Genomic DNA, 18,616 nt, shown 5'->3' on the forward strand with positions numbered 1-18,616 from the left:
CTGTATATCAAGACAAAAACCCGATTTATTTTTTATGAGGCTGCTGAGGTCAACAATTAAATGTGTTGTTCTTTCTCGGTGCTGCGTCACTTGGAGCGTGGCTGTGTTGATGGAAGTCGTGGTGTGTCGGCGTCGTGATGAAAGTCAGGCGAGTGTGCTGACAGAACTGGGTCACGTTTGAGTCGCTTCCTGCTGGGAGACTCCCTCGGAAAAAATACACAGACAAATGCTAATTGCTGGTTAGCGGAGAACGGGGAGCAGGTGTCTCGAGTTCTGTGAACATTATGCTCGCGCTAATGATGGGGAAATTTAAGGACTGCCAGACCTGAAATGGGAACAAAATTTTTTATTGGAGCCACGATATAGTTATGAAGTGATTTTTTAATTATTATTATTATTTTGAATCTGGCAGATGAGCTGCTCCATGAGCAGAGAGCCGACATGGACCAGTTCCTGTCGTCCATCTCAGAGTCCCAGCCAGATGTCACCGTGTCGTCAGAGGAGAGTGTGGAGGTCCCTGTCGTGTCAGAGGGGAAACCCTACAGGCCCATCCAGGTCACTTCATTGGGGTCCCGCCTGGAACCAGAAGGTGAGCATGTTTAATAAGTTGCGTCTTTACAGCAAGGGGTCTCAAACTTGTTTGCTCCAGGAACCCGTCAGAGGGGAGAAATTTTCCCAAGAACCCCCTCATAATCCTAATGTCAATTAAAAATAACGACCATGTGCACCCCTAAGTGCCAAAGAAATTAAAAAGTTGCTTATTTTAGAGAAAAAAATAATCGTATTGTTAGGATAGCAAGTTCATAATTTTTTGTTGTGATGTGAGAATAAAGTCAGATTTTTTTCCAGATATCGTAAAATTATGCTATTAAAGTCAGTTTACCGACGAAAGTAAATTTCAACAACAAAACTTTATTTTTTAGGTATCTAGAAATATAATGACTTTACAGATTTTTAACAGTAGTATTCAGATTTTCTTTTCATTGTGGTCGTCCAAACACGCCTTCATACTTTTTTCCGCATTCAGTTACATCCTAATATCTTTATCTTGCCTTTTCTTTGCTCACTCAACGTTTCTCTTCTTCCTCTTTGTTCTTTTTTCTTTTTTGTCACTTGTTAACGACAAGGCGATCTGTCCGACCCTCCGCGAGCATTCAAGAAAGGTTGGTGCCGATTGCCGTGTCTTCTCTCCCTTTTCATTTCCTCATTCCCTTTCATCTCCATTCCAGCTGTTCTCATTCCTTCTATAGCGTTCCTCATCCTTCCCGATATGCTGCTATTTGGATAAAATGTTGTTTCTAACAGCATCAGTGGTATCAATTTCTAGAAACATGAACCTGGATTGAGAAAGCACTGTAGTCATGTTGGCCTACTATTAAGAATTGATAATATGCTACCATGCTAATATTTGGCATGCTAAGATAGCAACCTGAGTACAAAAAGCACTAAGACAGTTCCATATAGGTTTTGCTTTACATTGCGCCCAGCAGTCAACTATGACCTAGAATTGCTCAAATGCTAACAAGCTAACAGTTGGTTTCCTAACATAGCAAGTTAGCAACCTGAGTACAGATAGCGATAAGGCAGTTTGCTAAGTGTTTAACAACATGTCGTGTAGTTGGGCACTAGGTGGAATGAGAATTGCTCACATGCTAACAGTTAACATCCTAACATATATCAAGATAGTAATCTGTGTACTAAAAGTGATAAGGCAGTTCGATAAATGTGTTACATCTAGTCCGATAGCTGGGTAGTAGGTCGAATAAGAATTGGAATGCTTATGTGCTAAAAGTTGTCATCCTAACATAGATTCTTAGTTATCCAGGTCACTGTGATTGCAAAGGTTAAATCAAGGCAAAGGGACTGCTTTTGTTTGTTGAATTTGTTGTTTTTTCTTATTTTCTGAAATCATTAAAAATGACTCAGGGAATGATGCTTTTAGGCTAACAATTTGTTCAGTTTTAAAAATGTATTGCCAACAGTGTAGCATTTCACTTGGCCGCACTGCTCCACTACATGTACATGGACGTTAGAATTTGTTGTCCAATCAGATTTCAGCCTCTACATGTTGCCATGTCAATCTAATCTGCCCATGGGCTTCAGAATCAGAATCATCTTTATTTGCCAAGTATGTCCAAAAACACACAAGGAATTTGTCTCCGGTAGTTGGAGCCGCTCTAGTACGACAACAGACAGTCAATTGACAGAGAACACTTTGGAGACATAAAGACATTGACAAAAAAACAGTCACTGAGCAGTAAAGGTTTGCTAGTTAGTTATCTAGTAATGCCGGTACTTTTTTTTTTGACAACTGCGCAAAAAGATGCAGAGTCCTCTAACACTTAGAGCAGTTCGAATGACTAATATTGCAATAGTCCGGTGCAATGACCATTGTGCAAAGGGCGCCGAGACTTCAAGGAGTGTATGCGGTTTAAAGTGACGAGTAGTGCGATCATCTGGGACAATGTTGGTTGTGCAAATGTTGCAAATACTCCTCAATCAGTGTGCAAATTGAGCAGATGCTACTCTGGCATGAGTGGCCAGTATGTGCAAATAGTGCAGTATGGCGAGACAACTACAGTGAGTACACGAGTAATGTATAATTGGCCCCACAGTAATCAGTAGAGCTGACCCATGTAATTTAAACTATATTAGCGATGAGATTATGATGAACCAATCAGATTTCAAAATTGCCTAACGGTAGCATCAGAATTTTTCCATCCTTTGGTTGGTCAGAGGGCGGCACGGTGGACGACTGGTTCGAGCGTCTGCCTCACAGTTCTGAGGACCTGTGTGGAGTTTGCATGTTCTCACCGTGCCTGCGTGGGTTTTCTCCGGGCACTCCGGTTTCCTCTTACATCCCAAAAACATGCATGGTAGGTTAATTGAAGACTCTAAATTGCCCGTAGGTGTGAATGTGAGTGCGGATGGTTGTTTGTTTGTATGTGCCCTATGATTGGCTGGCAACCAGTTCAGGGTGTACCCCGCCTCCTGCCCGAAGATAGCTGGGATAGGCTCCAGCACTCCCGCGACCCTTGTGAGGATAAGCGGCTCAGAAAATCGATGGATGGACGGGTTGGTCAGAGCAAAACTGTTCAACATGTCTCTAGCAATCTGCACACATGAATACATTTTAATTATCCGCATCTCTGGTGAATATTAATGTATTTATTTTATGTTTTTGGACATCTTGTTAGATACATGTTGATTATGATCTGCTCCAGTTAATGTGAGAGGCACTGTCACGTGTTGGTATATTGCATTTTTGTATACTGTTTATGGTTTCTATAATTGCGAGTGATAGTGGTGGTATTAATCGCCTGAGTCCCCTCTGAAAAAATAAATTCAGGAATAGCAAACCATGATTAAGCAGCGGGTCCACTGTATACAAGTATTGTTAGTTAGGCCTTAGTGCTAATTGTCAACACAATACTTGCATTGTGCTGTGCCCAAGAAAGACTTTTGTTGTTGTCTTCCTTTGTGCACTGTGGAGACAAGTCGGGCATGCGCGTGATGATTTTGATATGTAGTTTATCGGTCTGTGCTGACTCGTCCATCTTGTCCTTGCAGGCTCCGCCGTGTCTGGCCTGGACGGTCTGATCGGCGCCGAGGAGAAAATAATCAACAGCGAGACCAAGATGGGACCCAATGTGGTAAGAACGCAACAACTTTTTTTCTTCTTTTTAATTGACTTGACACACACAGATACACACACACACATAAACACACTTAAGAGCGGCCATGTTGACGCTAAACATGGAATCATAAGTACCACTTTACAACAGGGCTACTTTAATATGTGTGTAATAAATGTGAAAATAGTTTACAGTTAGGCTATGTTCACACTGCAGGTCAATTCCGAGTTGGTTTTTGTTTGGTTTTTTTTATCTGAGTTTTTTTCATGTGAATGTGAACAGTACAATTCTGTTTTTTTCATAACTGACTCAGGCCTCTTTTATATATGGCTATAAATCGCATATGCAGCCGACGCGAGTGCTCACGGTGCACTCATCCGACCTATACGTCATCAGAGTTGTTCGACAAAACAGACACACCACAGAAGCAACGGCAGACACAGGAACAGAAAACAGTTAGTGGTGGAAAGAAGACGCTTTACCAATGATAAATAAAATGTTGTCTCCAGTTGCAAAAATCCTTGAAATTGCCGAAACTGCGTTACGACGAGACCTACGCAAGGGCCCGCACGTTTACGTTCCGTATACAGGGCACCTCGCGGCTGTGTGCGTCCCTGTAATGTCATCGACACATTCTGTCAACAGTACAAGTCGCATTTGTTTTTGTCGTGTAAACGACTACATAAAAAAAATCGGATTGAACAAAAAATCCAAATTGGGCATCGTGCCCTGCAGCGTGAACGTAGCCTTACTAGTTGGCAAATGTTTAAACCTTTCCTAAGTGTACCCTTATTGTAATGTGGTACCATATCTTTTATTACCACGTTAACTTTTTTATTATTAGTATTTATTTATTTTATTTTATTTTTTAAGAAAACACACACACGTTGCCATAGTTACCGCTAACCGGCACCTTTCCATTTGCGTGTCTTGCCGACAATCACCTCCAGTCTTTGTTTGTCCGTGTGTGACCTGTCTCTATGTGCTTGGCTGCTGCATGTCTGTGTGTGTCGCATGCTAACAAGCCTCTAAAACAGCGGTTCTCAAACTGGGGTCTGTGAGCTGTAGCTTGGGTGTCTGCAAGATAATTTGCAACAAATTACCATTTTAAAAAGTGCATACCAACATATGGGGACCAGCAGGCCAATAAAACAAAACAAACCTATTACTGTGCCCAACCAGAGCTTTGAACCACTTCTAAGGTCAAATCTTGACATCCCTGCATGAAGAATGTCTTTTTTGGGGTTTTTTTTTTAGAACAAAAGGCTTATTATAACAGGACTGAACTCGTGCTTGTTTTGGGGAAAATTAGTCCTGTTTTTTTTTTTTTAGATAATAAAGACATATTTTACAGAATACAAGGTGTAATATTAGGATGATAAAATTGTATATCTGAAATTCACTTGTTAAAATATGATTTTCGTCTCTCGTTAAATTTTGACTTTAATATCATAATATTGCAACTTGATCTTGGAAGAATACAACTTTATTCTTATGAGATTACAGATATCACCCTGACAAAATGCATCTTTGTTCCTGTAAATATTTTATATTTATACTTTATACTTAAATTTCACAATAATCAGTGCTTTATGCTTTTCCTTCTTGGAAAAAAATTCTAAATATTTTTTTTTAACTTAAAACAATATGCATTTACTATTGTAAAAATAATTTTCTTGAAAATAGGCAACTATTTAATTCATATGGCATTTAGGGGGACACGTTAGTCATGTTTAACTCAAAGGGGGAGTTTATTGTTTTAAAACTGCAAGCAAGATGTGAATGTAGCCTCACTTTATTAATCCCTCTCTCTAGCGGTCAATACAATCAAATAAAGACCAAGGAGAGGTGATAGACTTAACTTTCGAGCAGAAATGTGTGGCTAATTTCGCATCACTTCTGAATCATCTCAGCTGCCCGAGGTCTCCTCACCCTTTTTATGTTTGCACCCAGTTGTTAGCAAAAGAGGGATGGGCATTGTTTTATTTTCCGGAGGTGGATATTCCGCCATAGTTTAAGCAAAGCTCCCTGAAGGCCAAGGTAAAATGTCAGTGCCAGGCGGTGGGACTGTGCCTGCGAGTGCATGGCAAATGATTGACACCTTGTCAGTCTCGCTGTCTGTTGCTGATTGGTTGTTTTTCCTCAGGTGTGATGGTTTCTTAAAAGTCTAATTAGAGGTACAAGTTTTGTTTAAATTGCAAACTCTCTTTAAGTTAGGCTTATGAGAGGGTCCTTGAAAATTAGTTCTCCCCTGGACCCAAAAAGTTGGAGAACGCCTACTCTAAAAGCTGTTTGTGCATGTCCGTCGCCTGCACGTGTGTGTGTCTTCGCGGCAATGTTCATATGCTAAAGACGGAGCACATCAACATCCTGGCACTGGAGGTGCCTCCTCTGCAGGTTTGTGCCCTCAGTCATGAAAGAAATTGGTGATGTGTGCCCAGGAGTGATTTTATGCTCACATGCACACACCCCTCTCCTACCAGCTTGCATAAGACAGCATCATCACCCACGCACTGATAATCTCTTCACTTTACTGCACACGCTGTCCACCTATCTCACACACACACACACACACACACACACACACACACGCAGGCACATGCAGTAACCCGGGCTGCCCTGTCTGTGTTGACAGGTGATTGATGAGTCTCTGGATGTTAAAGACGTTGTTTACAGTGCAGCGAGAATCCGCATAATGCGTGATGATGAGCTGGTGAGTATGGCGGTGCCCTCCGCTGGCCTCCGTGTGCTACTACGCCAGCGCCAGAGAGTGTGGCTCATGAGTTCTTAGTGTGACATAATTGGTGTGACTTTTAACTTGGATGTACAATGGAACCTCTAAAGTCGTTATATCAAAATTCTGATGGGCCCAAAATGGCCGCTTCAAGCCAAAATGGCCGACGTCCTGTTTGATTTCGGACATGGGTCCTTTACATCTTTTTGTGCATTCTGTTATGATTGACGTCCACCCTATTTCACGTCGATCAGCAAAACTGGTGTCAGATGTTTTTTGTTTTTTTTCCAGCTTTCTAAGAACCGCTACTGAAAAGACTTTGACGTAATGCTTTGCCCACGTTAGATGTCATACCTTTTCCAAATGTAAGCAAATTTTTGCAACTTTGACCTTTGGGGTTCCAGTGTTGTAGAAATGATCGTGCATATATTTTTAGACACCTACTAATAAGTCCGAACCCCTTGTTTTTTTTAATTAATTTTTTTTTTGGTTTTTTTGTTTAGGCTAGTACATTGTGCTGGTTTGTGCATGTGTGCATGTGTGTTATGTGAATGGAATGCACACCTGACTCACTGAGTCATGTGATGCCACATATGATAACATATGTGCCCCATCACATGACTGACAGGGTAGAGTTGTAGTTGTGTGTCTGCACTGCAACCGGCGGACATCTTACACGTAAATACATCACGTACCTAACCTACACGTACACACACACACACACTTCACTTGCATCATGTCCCAGTCAGTCAAAACATACATTTACATCAACTCACACTTTCTAACTTGATTTCCAGCAAGGCTCTACGTGTTTGTTGTGTACTATTTATTTTAGACAAACAAATACAACAATATAAGATGAAAAAAATATTAGTAAAATTGCTAAATATTCGGAAAAAATATTCGAAAATGAGACGAACAATACAATACTAGATGAAAAGTACACAAATCTTATGAACAAAATGCTTAATATTAGGATGAAATTTGAAAAAATAAAAACAACAATAATACTAGAGATGAAAAATACACATGAAAAAAACAGCTGAATATTAGGAGCAAATATGAAAAAAAAGAGCGTGAGCACTCAACCAAACCAAATTTTACAGGGTCTTTGATTTTTTTATGGTCCCGACATACGAGGTTTCGAGGTTAATTTTCTTGTAATAAGACTGATTTTATCTTGGTGCATTGAATAGAACTGGACTGTTTCTTGGTGGAAATTTTCTTACAAGAAGATGCTAAAAGTAGTTAGTTGCACAACTGAAGTTGTTGAACTACACTATCAAATATCTTTGAAATTGCGTTGTTGTTTTAAATCATACTGCTTTATGAGCACTGCCATGCTCCTCATTCACACTGTTGTCGCACCTCCGACCAGAAGACCTACAGGCCCCTAGGCGAGGACTTCAGCTTCGGCAGCAGCGTTCTCATCGGTCTGCTGGTGATGGCGGTCGCCATAGCGACGGTGATTGTCATCAGCTTGGTGCTGCTGCGGAAGAGGCAGTACGGCACGATCAGTCACGGCATCGTGGAGGTACGTCACATTTCCGAAACAAGACCAAAACTGGGCTTAAAAAAAAACGAAATAATGAAATAAAGAATTATAAATAATAAAATAATTTTACAATAATTTAAATATTGCTTTGGTGGCATCTTGATGCCAAGGAGCTGTTGAACGTGAGTTTAGGAGCTTCATTAAAACAAAAGTCTTCCTTTGCTGCTCTTTATAGGCAATTACAAACCCTTCTCGGGTGCTGATTTTTCCTGTTTGTGGCAGACCTCTCGGCCCCTTTCCCCCACGAATTGCAGGAGAATACTCTATTTATACGACCTATACCTTTGGAGTTACTCGACTTATGAGTGACCAGATTTACAAGTTTTTCATAATAGGAGCTGTTGGTTGATGATTTATTATCTTAGGTTTACTCTAAAACTACACATAAAACAAAGATAATTACAGGTTGTGTATTTCACCAAGCCACATAACTTTGCCAGAAAATCTAGGGGTATAACTATTAATTAATTTTATCAATGTATCGATTTATATTCCTACAATCCAAGTGGATTGATCTGTGCTTGGTTAGTTAGCCCTCCGGACAAAAGTATATTGATTTAAATCGTTTAAAAGGTTAATCTATCGATTATATAAATACTAGGAAATACCGCATTGGATTTTCGCACGGCAGACTTTATATGGGGGTGTGTATGTGTTGTATTTCCAAGAAATACACTTGTAATTCCTTTTACTTGCTTTAGTTTTCAGTTATCATACAGCTATTAGCGTCCCCCAACACTAACCTCTTGTTCTACAACGTAAAATTCTTATTTTTCTCTTTTCTTCTTCGTATCCCGAAATCTAGACAATCCTCTCCGTGGTGCTCCTAGTAGGTGGGCCGAGACAGCAGTGTGTGTGTTTTAGCACTTTATCGATAAAGATGTCAGCCAGTCTGGTGGCTAGCAGACGAGAAGGCAGCGAGCAAGATATTATCAATAAGGATGAGTGTGTGTGTGACTCGCCTCACCCTGCATGTTGAAGCCTTTCAAGCTCACTAGCTTAGCATAGCTCGCTAGCCACTAGCATAGACCGTGATTAAGTACATTGCTCAGCAGGGATCAAGTATGAGTATAAAGTGTTGCAAATTAGATTATTGTGTGAAAATGTGTACAGTAGAAATGCTGAGAGCACTGCCGAATGTGCAACCAAGTGCGGCTGTTGAATAAATATTTGTAGCCTTTGAAAGAACGATAGCAGAGTGCATCAAATCGTGACGCAAAATGGAGACGGTCACAACCCCTCAGAAAGCTGATGTAATATTAGTCATTCTTATAAAGATGAAGAAAGTATGCCTTTGAGTATTGTTACATGTCTGTCTACATAGGTTGCTCCACCATTTCTGTTCAAGGTTTAAGGGCTTTTTAACAATCGCGACATTGATGCTAGTTTCTTTAGCCCGTCTATGGCATTTTGCATTGCTTATTAGAATTGCAAGCATATCTCAAGGCAGCACTGTATTTAGAAGTCGTTACGTCCCTTTGCTGGTTTTAAGTCTTGGGGCTCTATTTTCGTGATTGGCGCGAAACCAGCACTGCGTTTGCCATAACTCTGGCGTTCCCCCAGCGCATTTTAAAGTTGGGACATCAGCGCTGGTCTGGGCATGTTCAGAGCCGACTTCAATTCTGTCCAATTGAAGTAACTTCTCTCATTCCCTTTAAAAGCGGCGCAACTAGTCTCACATGGAGACGTCTCCAGATGCGAAAGAGGAGGAAGCGATCCGTGCGCCACTGGAGCATCGTCACTGCTCTTGGCCGATGTGGCAACGGGCAACGTTAACTACAGAATGGTGAAAACCACCACCCGGACCTCATGTATCAATCGCCACCCACATTGTTTGTGTGTTCTCTTTTACTACAAAGTCATTCTGTTGTAACACGTGCAGAATGTGGCTTGGTATTGTATTACTACATATGTTGATCCAAATCCTCTATGTACCTTCCAGCATTAATTGTGCTTTCGCAGATGGGCAAGTTACCCATGCCAAGGGCACTAACTCACCCCCATACCATCACAGATGCTGGCTTTTAAACTTTGCAATGATAACAGTCCGGATAGTCATTTTCCTCTTTGGCGCAGAGGACACGACCTCCATGATTTCCAAAAACAATTTGAAATATGGACTCATCAGACCACATGAGACTTTTCCACTTTGCGTCACTCCATCTCAGATGAGCTCAGGCCCAGAGAAACTGGCAGTTTTTCCTGGGTGTTGTTGATATATGGGCTTTCGCTTTGCATTGTATAGTTTTAACTGTCATTTGTACATGTAGTTTTCTGAAATGTTCTGGAGTCCATGTGGTAATATCATTTACACAATGATGCCGTCTTTTTAATGCAGTATCGCCTGAGGGATCGAAGATCACAGGCGTTCAGTGTTGGTTTTCGGCCTTGCCGGTTACTTACTGAATCTTTTGATATTATGAACCATAGATGATGAAATCCCTAAATTCCTTGCAATTTTACATTGAGAAATGTCGTTCTTCAACTGTTGGACTATTTGTACCTCGCCCCATCCTTGCTTGTGAACAACTGAGCCTTTCGGGGGATGCTTGTTTGATACCCAATCATGACACTCACCTGTTTGCAATTAACCTGTTCACCTGTGGAATGTTTCAAACGGGTGTTTTCTGAGCATTCCTCAACTTTCCCAGTCTTTTGTTGCCCCTATCCCAGGTTTTTTGGAACACGTTGCAGGCATCAAATTCAAAATGAGAGAATATTTGAGAAAAAAAATCAGTTTAAACATTAAACATATTGTCTTTGTAGTATATTCAATTGAATGTAGATTGAGAAGGATTTGCAAATAATTGTATTGGGTTTTTGTTTACGTTTTCAACAACGTCCCAACTTTATTGAAATCGGGGTTTGTCTGAATGAAATACGTCTGTGGCGCACGTGTATGTGTCTGCCTGCACCTCGATCAAATTCACCTAAGTTGCGTTACACCGGCGGTCTACCTTGCACCAAGAGTTAGACGTGGTCTGAGCAGGCATAAGTTTAGACCGACTTTCAGTGACCAAGTTGCAACATGCACCGGGCGAATGTCAAAGGACACACACTTGTTGTGTGGGTTCACCAATCTGCCAAATTGGCAAACACGCCAGCGAGCCTTACGCTTTCACGATCAATCAAGATATGCATGCCACCTTCTGCGCTCTGGCACACATTGCGCAGTCTATAAAAATACTGTAGAGCCCTATATGTATATGACTAATGAGCCCCGTGTGTCCGTGTGCGGCAGGTGGACCCCATGTTGACGCCGGAGGAGCGCCACCTGAACAAGATGCAGAACCACGGCTATGAGAACCCCACCTACAAATACCTGGAGCAGATGCAGATCTGAGCCCGCAGGGGGTGCCGCTGTGGAGCCTACTGGAGCATACTACTGACCTATAATTCCATAACAAGATGATAACGATGATGATCATAACAATGCTGTTGTTCCACTCATTTGCATACATCCAAAACAACCCTCCTTCTTTTTTTCTTTTGCATTGTTGTTGATTCCGAGACAGTTCTCTCTTCTCATTTCCACTAGCTTGGATCAAAGATGTGTAAAATTTCTGCAGGTTTTTTTTTTTTTTATTATTTTGTAGATGTGAATCAAAAGCTGTTTTTCATGTTTTTAAGACAGAATTGACACTGCCGTTTTCTCAGTTTTTTTTCTCCTCTCAGTAGGTTGCTTGTATATGAAGGTTCTTTGTACCAATTAAAATGTATAGATGAGGGGGGGGAAAGACATTTATTTACAGACGATACATAGAAATGATATTATATGAATGAAATATATATTGCGATTGGCTGGCAACCGCCTCTCACCCGACGTCAGCTGGGATAAGTTCCAGCTCACCCGTGGCCCTAAGGAGGACAAACACTATAGAAAGTGGATGGATAGATCATATGATCGAAATGCATATCTACAGCTCTGGGGAAAAAATAAAGAAACCACGAAAAAATAATCAGTTTTCTCTGATATTACTATATGAACCAACAAGAACTAGAGTGGGTTAACACCATTTTTATTTAATTTTATTTCATATAATTTTTAAGTTAAATGAATAGATGAAGACTGGTCTAAATCGAAATTTAGTTCCAATTTTGACAAATAGGAGTCAGCCCATTATTCCACTCAGCACTTTTTTTAGCTTGGGTGCAAGTGCAACTGCATGTTAGTATAAGTGAATTTTATTCATCATCTTTCATTAACTATTGAGTCACGTGACAGTTGTTTTGACTTAGACCACTATCACACTAAACTTTCAGGGTCAGCCAACACACTTTAAAGTCACTCTCCTGCAAAAATGGAGTTGGCTCAGTCTGGTTCACAGTGGTTAATTCATACTTATAGGACGAAAATTATCATTTTTGCTTTATTGTATAAACTCCAAAATTCCAAATAGTCATTTTAGAGCAATTTAAAAACTTTGTATACCAAGTACCATCTAAACAATATTTAGCTCTACAAGTATCATCATCATGACCATCATTAAAATACAGTACCATAGTAGGCTTAAGTATTAATTACAAATTAGAGCTTTTATTCCTGAAAAAGTATTTAATATTTTATTATTATTATTATTATGCACAGTATGAACATTGACGCTGCTGATATATAGGAAAATAAAATGTGCTTAATGTAATCTAAAATGTTCTGTATTTAATTAAAGTATATTTCACATAAAAGTGACATAAAAATGTACCTGAATAAAAGTTTAAAAACAAAGTTTTGAAACACTAAATGCAAATGTATTGTACTAAAAAGTTCAATACAGCTGAAATGCACTTGAGCAGTGATTATATTCTGTGTTCTTTTGGAGCCCACAAACCACAAGTACTAGTACCACACTTTGTGAATCACTGTTTTGGGGCATTTTTTTTGCAGAAAAGGACAATTTTAAATTTTGGTGGATCTTTTTCTTTTTTCCAGAGCGTTATAAGCATGCACATATGGTGGGAAAGCTCTTATACCATGGGTAGGCAAACTGCAGCCCGGGGGACATTTTGGGCCAGTGAGAGCATTGGATCTCATCCAACATTTGATTCTGAAAACTCAGAGAAAGTATACTTAAAAATATATATAAATAATAAACATTAATTTTCTTTTTCATAAATTGTATTGTGGTTTATAATAAGAGTTCCCACCCCTTGCCACACACTGTAGCAAGTTATTCCCCAAATTAATGAAAGGTGGAATGTTCCATTTCTGAATGTGATAGGGGACAACCTATTGCGCCAGTCAAAGCCCAAATTTATTTGGATTTCAAGGCACATCTCATTTTCTATCAGCTAGATTTTTGCATGGGAATTTGGGGGTGGTAAATTCAAGCTTATTCCAAACTTTTACAAACTTAAGTCCCCTTTTTTATTAATATAAGTAAATGGTTCTTCCCCTCTAAAACACATCATGTACAGTATTGCCATAACAAACACTACCCATAAACAGATATTTATAACAACAGAAATAAAATCAATGACCCAATAATCAAAGCTGAAATTTGTCTCCAAAGCTCCAAATATTAATTTACAACTCAATCAAAATTAATTTTATCTCTCTACCATCCTTGTATAGTTGATGTTCCAATCATGGCTTTTGCTTTACAGAGGACTACTTTTGTGGTGGTGTGCATTGTTCTGATACATATGATGTTCTCTCTGTCTTTGTATACAGTATATAGATACATCTATCTTTAATTTCTATTTCTATTTGTTTGTTCATCCTGTGACAGTGCTGTAGCTCTGTACGTCTCACTATGCACCCCCCCCCCCCCCCCCCCCACCACCACCAAAAAACAAAAAAAAAAAAAAAAAAAAGCAGCTTCAGTCTTGTAAGTACAAGTACATTATAAACTGCCTGTTTGACTGTGTGGCAAGACATGACACACACACGGTTATATGCTATATTTAGTTTTATTATTATTAGTCATCAGAGAGTGGTGTTAAAAAAAATGATTTCTGGTTCAGGGGAAGACTTATGTCAATAAAGTCACAACTTCCACTCCCACGTTGTCGTCCTTTCACACAGACTGATACAATGATGGAATTTTGATATGAATATTGAAACTTAATGCGAGTAATACAAAAATGTTGAAGACTACGTTATATTTATAACTGGCAGTTATTTTTAATGGATAGAAATTAAGTAAATTTGAAGTTAATTTTAAACAAACAAATACAAGAATCAACTTAAAGTTATGACTTGAGAAAATCATTTTGCAGTTTTGCAAAAAAGCTTTCTGTTGTATACCATTACATAGTACACGTTATCTTGAAATATTATGACATTGTCCATAAAACTTTCAAAATATTGAGAATAAAATATACAAAATATTTGAATAATAGATTATTAATTATTATAATGATAATTATTACATTATTTTTTTAAGTTGACAAAAAATAAAATTAAAATAAAATTTTAGAGTTAATGTTTTGTGTTCTAGTAAAATGTTTTACAAATATATATATATATACACACACACATATATATATATATATATATATATATATACACACACACAGACCTGGAGGTGGGGCTCGAAGGGCCTGAACCCATGGACAGCCCGTAAGGGTAACGTGGGTCCCTCTTCCCATGGGCTCACCATTTGTGGGAGGGGCCATAGAGGTTGGCTGCAGTGTGAGCTGGGCGGTGGCCAAAGGCAGGGACCTTTGCGATCCGACCCCCGGATACAAAAGCTGGCTCGAGGGACGTGGAATGTCACCTCTCTGGCAGGGAAGGAGCCCGAGCTGGTGTGTGAGGTCGAGAAGTTCCGACTAGATATAGTCAGACTCGCCTCCACACATGGCTTGGGCTCTGGTACCAGTCCTCTTGAGAGGGGTTGGACTCTCTTCCACTGTGGAGTTGCCCACGGTGAGAGGCGAAGAGCAGATGTGGGTATACTTATTGCCCCCCGGCTCGGCGCCTGTACATTGGGGTTCAGAGAGAGGGTGGCCACCCTCCGCCTTCAGGTGGGGTGACGGGTCCTGACTGTTGTTTGTGCCTATGCACCAAACAGCAGTTCAGAGTACCCACCCTTTTTGGAGTCCTTGGAGGGGGTGGTGGAGAGCGCTCCCACTGGGGACTCCATCGTTCTGTTGGGGGACTTCAATGCTCACGTGGGCAATGACAGTGAGACCTGGAAGGGCGTGATTTGGAGGAACGGCCCCCCGATCAGAACCCAAGCAGATTTCTGTTATTGGACTTCTGTGCTCATCATGGACTGTCCAGAACGAACACCATGTTCAAGCGGAGGGTGTGTTCCAACTACAGGGGAATCACACTTCTCAGCCTCCCTCGTAAGGTCTATTCACGGGTGCTGGAGAGGAGGGTCCGTCAGGAAGTCGAATCTCAGATTCAAGAGGAGCAGTGCTGTTTTCGTCCTGGCCGTGGAACAGTGGACCAGCTCTCCACCCCCGGCAGGGTCCTCGAGGGTGCATTGGAGTTCGCCCAACCAGTCTACATGTGTTTTGTGGATTTGGAGAAGGCGTTCGACCGTGTCCTTCGGGGAGTCCTGTGGGGGGTGCTTCGGCAGTATGGGGTACCGAACCCCCTTATATGGGCTGTTCGGTCCCTGTACGACCAGTGTCAGAGTTTGGTCCACATTGCCGGCAGTAAGTCAGACTCGTTTTCGGTGAGGGTTGGACTGCGCCAAGGCTGCCCTTTGTCACCGATTCTGTTCATAACTTTTATGGACAGAATTTCTAGGCGCAGCCGAGGTGTAAAGGGGGTCCGGTTTGGCGGCCTCAGTATTGCATCTCTGCTTTTTGCAGATGATGTGGGTCTGATGGCCATGATCTCCCACTCCCATTGGAGCAGTTCGCAGCTGAGTGTGAAGCGGTTGGGATGAAAATCAGCACCTCCAAATCTGAGACCATGGTCCTCAGTCGAAAAAGGGCGGAATGCCCTCTCCGGGTCGGGGATGAGATCCTGCCCCAAGTGAAGGAGTTCAAGTATCTTGTGGTCTTGTTCACGAGTTCGGGAAGAATGGAATGGGAGATCGACAGGCGGATTGGTGCAGCGTCTGCAGTGATGCAGACTTTGTATCGGTCAGTTGTGGTGAAGGAGCTAAGCCGAAAGGCAAACTCTCAATATATATACATACAAGCGGCCAACATTAGTTGCAACATTTTTTTTTTTTTGCTAAAAAAAACACCTGAAGGACTGCAAGATGGTGAAAAATCATTCGCTGGTCTGATGAGACAAAAATAGAACTTTTTGGCCTTAATTCTAAGCGGTATGTGTGGAGAAAACCAGGCACTGCTCATCACCTGTCCAATACAGTCCCAACAGTGAAGCATGGTGGTGGCAGCATTATGCTGTGGGAGTGTTTTTCAGCTGCAGGGACAGGACGACTGGTTACAATCAAAGGAAAGATGAATGCGGCCAAGTACAGGGATATCCTGGACGAAAACCTTCTCCAGAGTGCTCAGGACCTCAGACTGGGCCAAAGGTTCCCTTTCCAACAAGACAATGACCCTAAGCGCACAGCTAAAATAACGAAGGAGTGGCTTCAGAACAACTTTGTGACTGTTCTTGAATGGCCCAGCCAGAGCCCTGACTTAAACCCAATTGAGCGTCTCTGGAGAGACCTGAAAATGGCTGTCCACCAACGTTCATCATCCAACCTGACAGAACTTGAGAGGAGCTGCAAGGAGGAATGGCAGAGGATCCCCAAATCCAGATGTGAAAAAGTTGTTGCATCATTCCCAAAAAAAAACTCATGGCTGTATTAGCTCAAAAGGGTGCTTCTACTAAATACTGAGGAAAGGGTCTGAATACTTATGGTTGTTTGATATTTCTGTTTTTCTTTTTTAATAAAGCTGCAAAAATTTCAACAATTCAGTTCTTTTCTGTCAATATGGGGTGCTGTGTGTACATTAATGAAGGATAAAATGAACTTACATGATTTTAGCAAATGGCTGCAATATAAAAAAGAGCGAAAAATATAAGGGGGTCTGAATACTTTCCGTACCCACTGTATATTATATATCCATCCATCCATTTTCTGAGCCGCTTCTCCTCACTAGGGTCGTGGGGGTGCTGGAGCCTATCCCAGCTGTCATCGGGCAGGAGGCGGGGTACACCCTGAACTGGTTGCCAGCCAATCGCAGGGCACAGACAAACAAACAACCATTCGCACTCACAGTCATGCCTACGGGCAATTTAGAGTCTCCAATTCATGCATGTTTTTGGGATGTAGGAGGAAACCGGAGTGCCCGGACCCACGCAGGCACGGGGAGAACATGCAAACTCCACACAGGTGGGGCCAGGGATTGAACCCGGGTCCTCAGAACTGTGAGGCTGACGCTCTAACCAGTCGGGCACCGTGCCGCCCCCTCTTTCCCTCTTGTTGGAAATTCCTCCCACGACAAAACTGAAACCTGACGTGTCACCGCTGGAAGCAGGTGAGTCAGCGCAGGTGAGTGAATCACCTTTAAATTTGGGATCAAATCACAAAACCGATAGCGGAATAGACTACAGGAAAACTTTGAATCTATATTTTACCCATATGAGTCGTTAAATCACGTTATTTGTCAGATAAATTGCTAAAATGTTGAAACGCGGCCAATCCGCACGTAAAAGTAGTTCCTACAGGTTTTGGAAGGTCTCGTCACAAAATGCAGCCGTATCTTCTATTCTAGCACCTTTTATGTTCTTTTAATAGGAATGTATGTTGTTGAAAAGTTTTACTTTGTTTTTAAAAGTTAAACTCTCCTGGTAAACGGGGAAGTGCGAACAGGTGCGCGGGTGCGGGCCACGCCCACAGAAACCTGAACTTTCCGGAAGACTTTTTTTATTTATTTTTTTCCCCTTTCCTTTTTGCGCTTCCACTTCATTTCTCTCCGGTGTAGGGCATGACCGGTCGACCTATATTCCGGTGACTCCTTTGGACGTTTTAAACCAAATTCAATATAAAGCGCTCACATAAATACAATTCAACTTTGAAAAGGTTTTTAAGCTTTTTGATTTGACTTTGTTGTCAACTTCAGTACACCTCGGGGATTGGAAAACAATTCAAGAAAGACAACAAAGAGGAAGCGTACATCAACAACGGCGGTGGCTCGTATTTTTATTTCTCGCTCCTCTTTGACCCCCACACCTTGATGGATTACATGGACAGCGGGCTGAGGTACACCCCCACCCAGGTAAGACTCAACAACCGATTGTACAGCACTAGCTTAGTTGTGTGTCCCCATGAATGAAAGATGACATTGAACTCACCCCTCGCATGACGTCACAGAGCAACAGGAGACCCATCAATCTGAGACGAATAAATGGTGGGCGTTAAGTGGCCGCCTTGTAAACGCTCAATATGTACCGACAATGAAGGCTTTAACCTAACATAGTGTTTATTTTCCTTGGCACGTTCTGTGTCATCTTTAACCGTGGGCCAAGAATATCATCATCATAATCATCTGTATGAAACAACGAACTCCAGATCTTATCAAAATTTTAATTGCCTGTTTGACAGGATGATAAATGTGCAAATGTGGTGGTGACACAGACAGTTCTCGGGACTGTTTCAAGCTCCCTAATGAACACTGTTAACACGGTACCATAAAAAATACACACATGGTATATACTGTTTAAAAGTTCCCACCATTTTCGTTAGTTTTCTGTTTCAGTTGCCATGGGTCAAATATGACCCAGAACAGTATCAGTGTACACAAGCAAACCTTGTAGCACTTCTCCAAAAG

The 18,616-nt window shown here is 41.3% G+C and overlaps 2 protein-coding genes across 8 annotated transcripts in view; both read left to right on the top strand.

The window, feature by feature from the left end:
• aplp2 (amyloid beta (A4) precursor-like protein 2) overlaps positions 1-13,700 on the top strand; it is an 89,570-nt gene extending 75,870 nt beyond the window's left edge. Inside the window, exons 13-18 of one of the 6 annotated variants that reach the window (XM_061680795.1) lie at positions 413-589; positions 1,128-1,163; positions 3,571-3,653; positions 6,271-6,348; positions 7,748-7,903; positions 11,166-13,700. In XM_061680795.1, coding sequence (XP_061536779.1) covers positions 413-589; positions 1,128-1,163; positions 3,571-3,653; positions 6,271-6,348; positions 7,748-7,903; positions 11,166-11,267 — 632 coding nt within the window. In that variant the 3' untranslated portion in view covers positions 11,268-13,700. The remainder of the gene's footprint in view (positions 1-412; positions 590-1,127; positions 1,164-3,570; positions 3,654-6,270; positions 6,349-7,747; positions 7,904-11,165) is intronic. The other 5 variants (XM_061680796.1, XM_061680799.1, XM_061680798.1 and 2 more) reach the window with 5 other exon arrangements.
• A 3,395-nt stretch (positions 13,701-17,095) lies between these two features.
• st14a (ST14 transmembrane serine protease matriptase a) overlaps positions 17,096-18,616 on the top strand; it is a 40,191-nt gene continuing 38,670 nt past the window's right edge. Inside the window, exons 1-2 of one of the 2 annotated variants that reach the window (XM_061682132.1) lie at positions 17,096-17,337; positions 17,909-18,064. In XM_061682132.1, the coding sequence (XP_061538116.1) occupies positions 18,023-18,064 (42 nt within the window). In that variant the 5' untranslated portion in view covers positions 17,096-17,337; positions 17,909-18,022. The remainder of the gene's footprint in view (positions 17,338-17,908; positions 18,065-18,616) is intronic. The other variant, XM_061682133.1, reaches the window with a different exon arrangement.

Source organism: Phycodurus eques, chromosome 7 (assembly GCF_024500275.1).
Source record: "Phycodurus eques isolate BA_2022a chromosome 7, UOR_Pequ_1.1, whole genome shotgun sequence".
Taxonomy (NCBI): domain Eukaryota; kingdom Metazoa; phylum Chordata; class Actinopteri; order Syngnathiformes; family Syngnathidae; genus Phycodurus; species Phycodurus eques.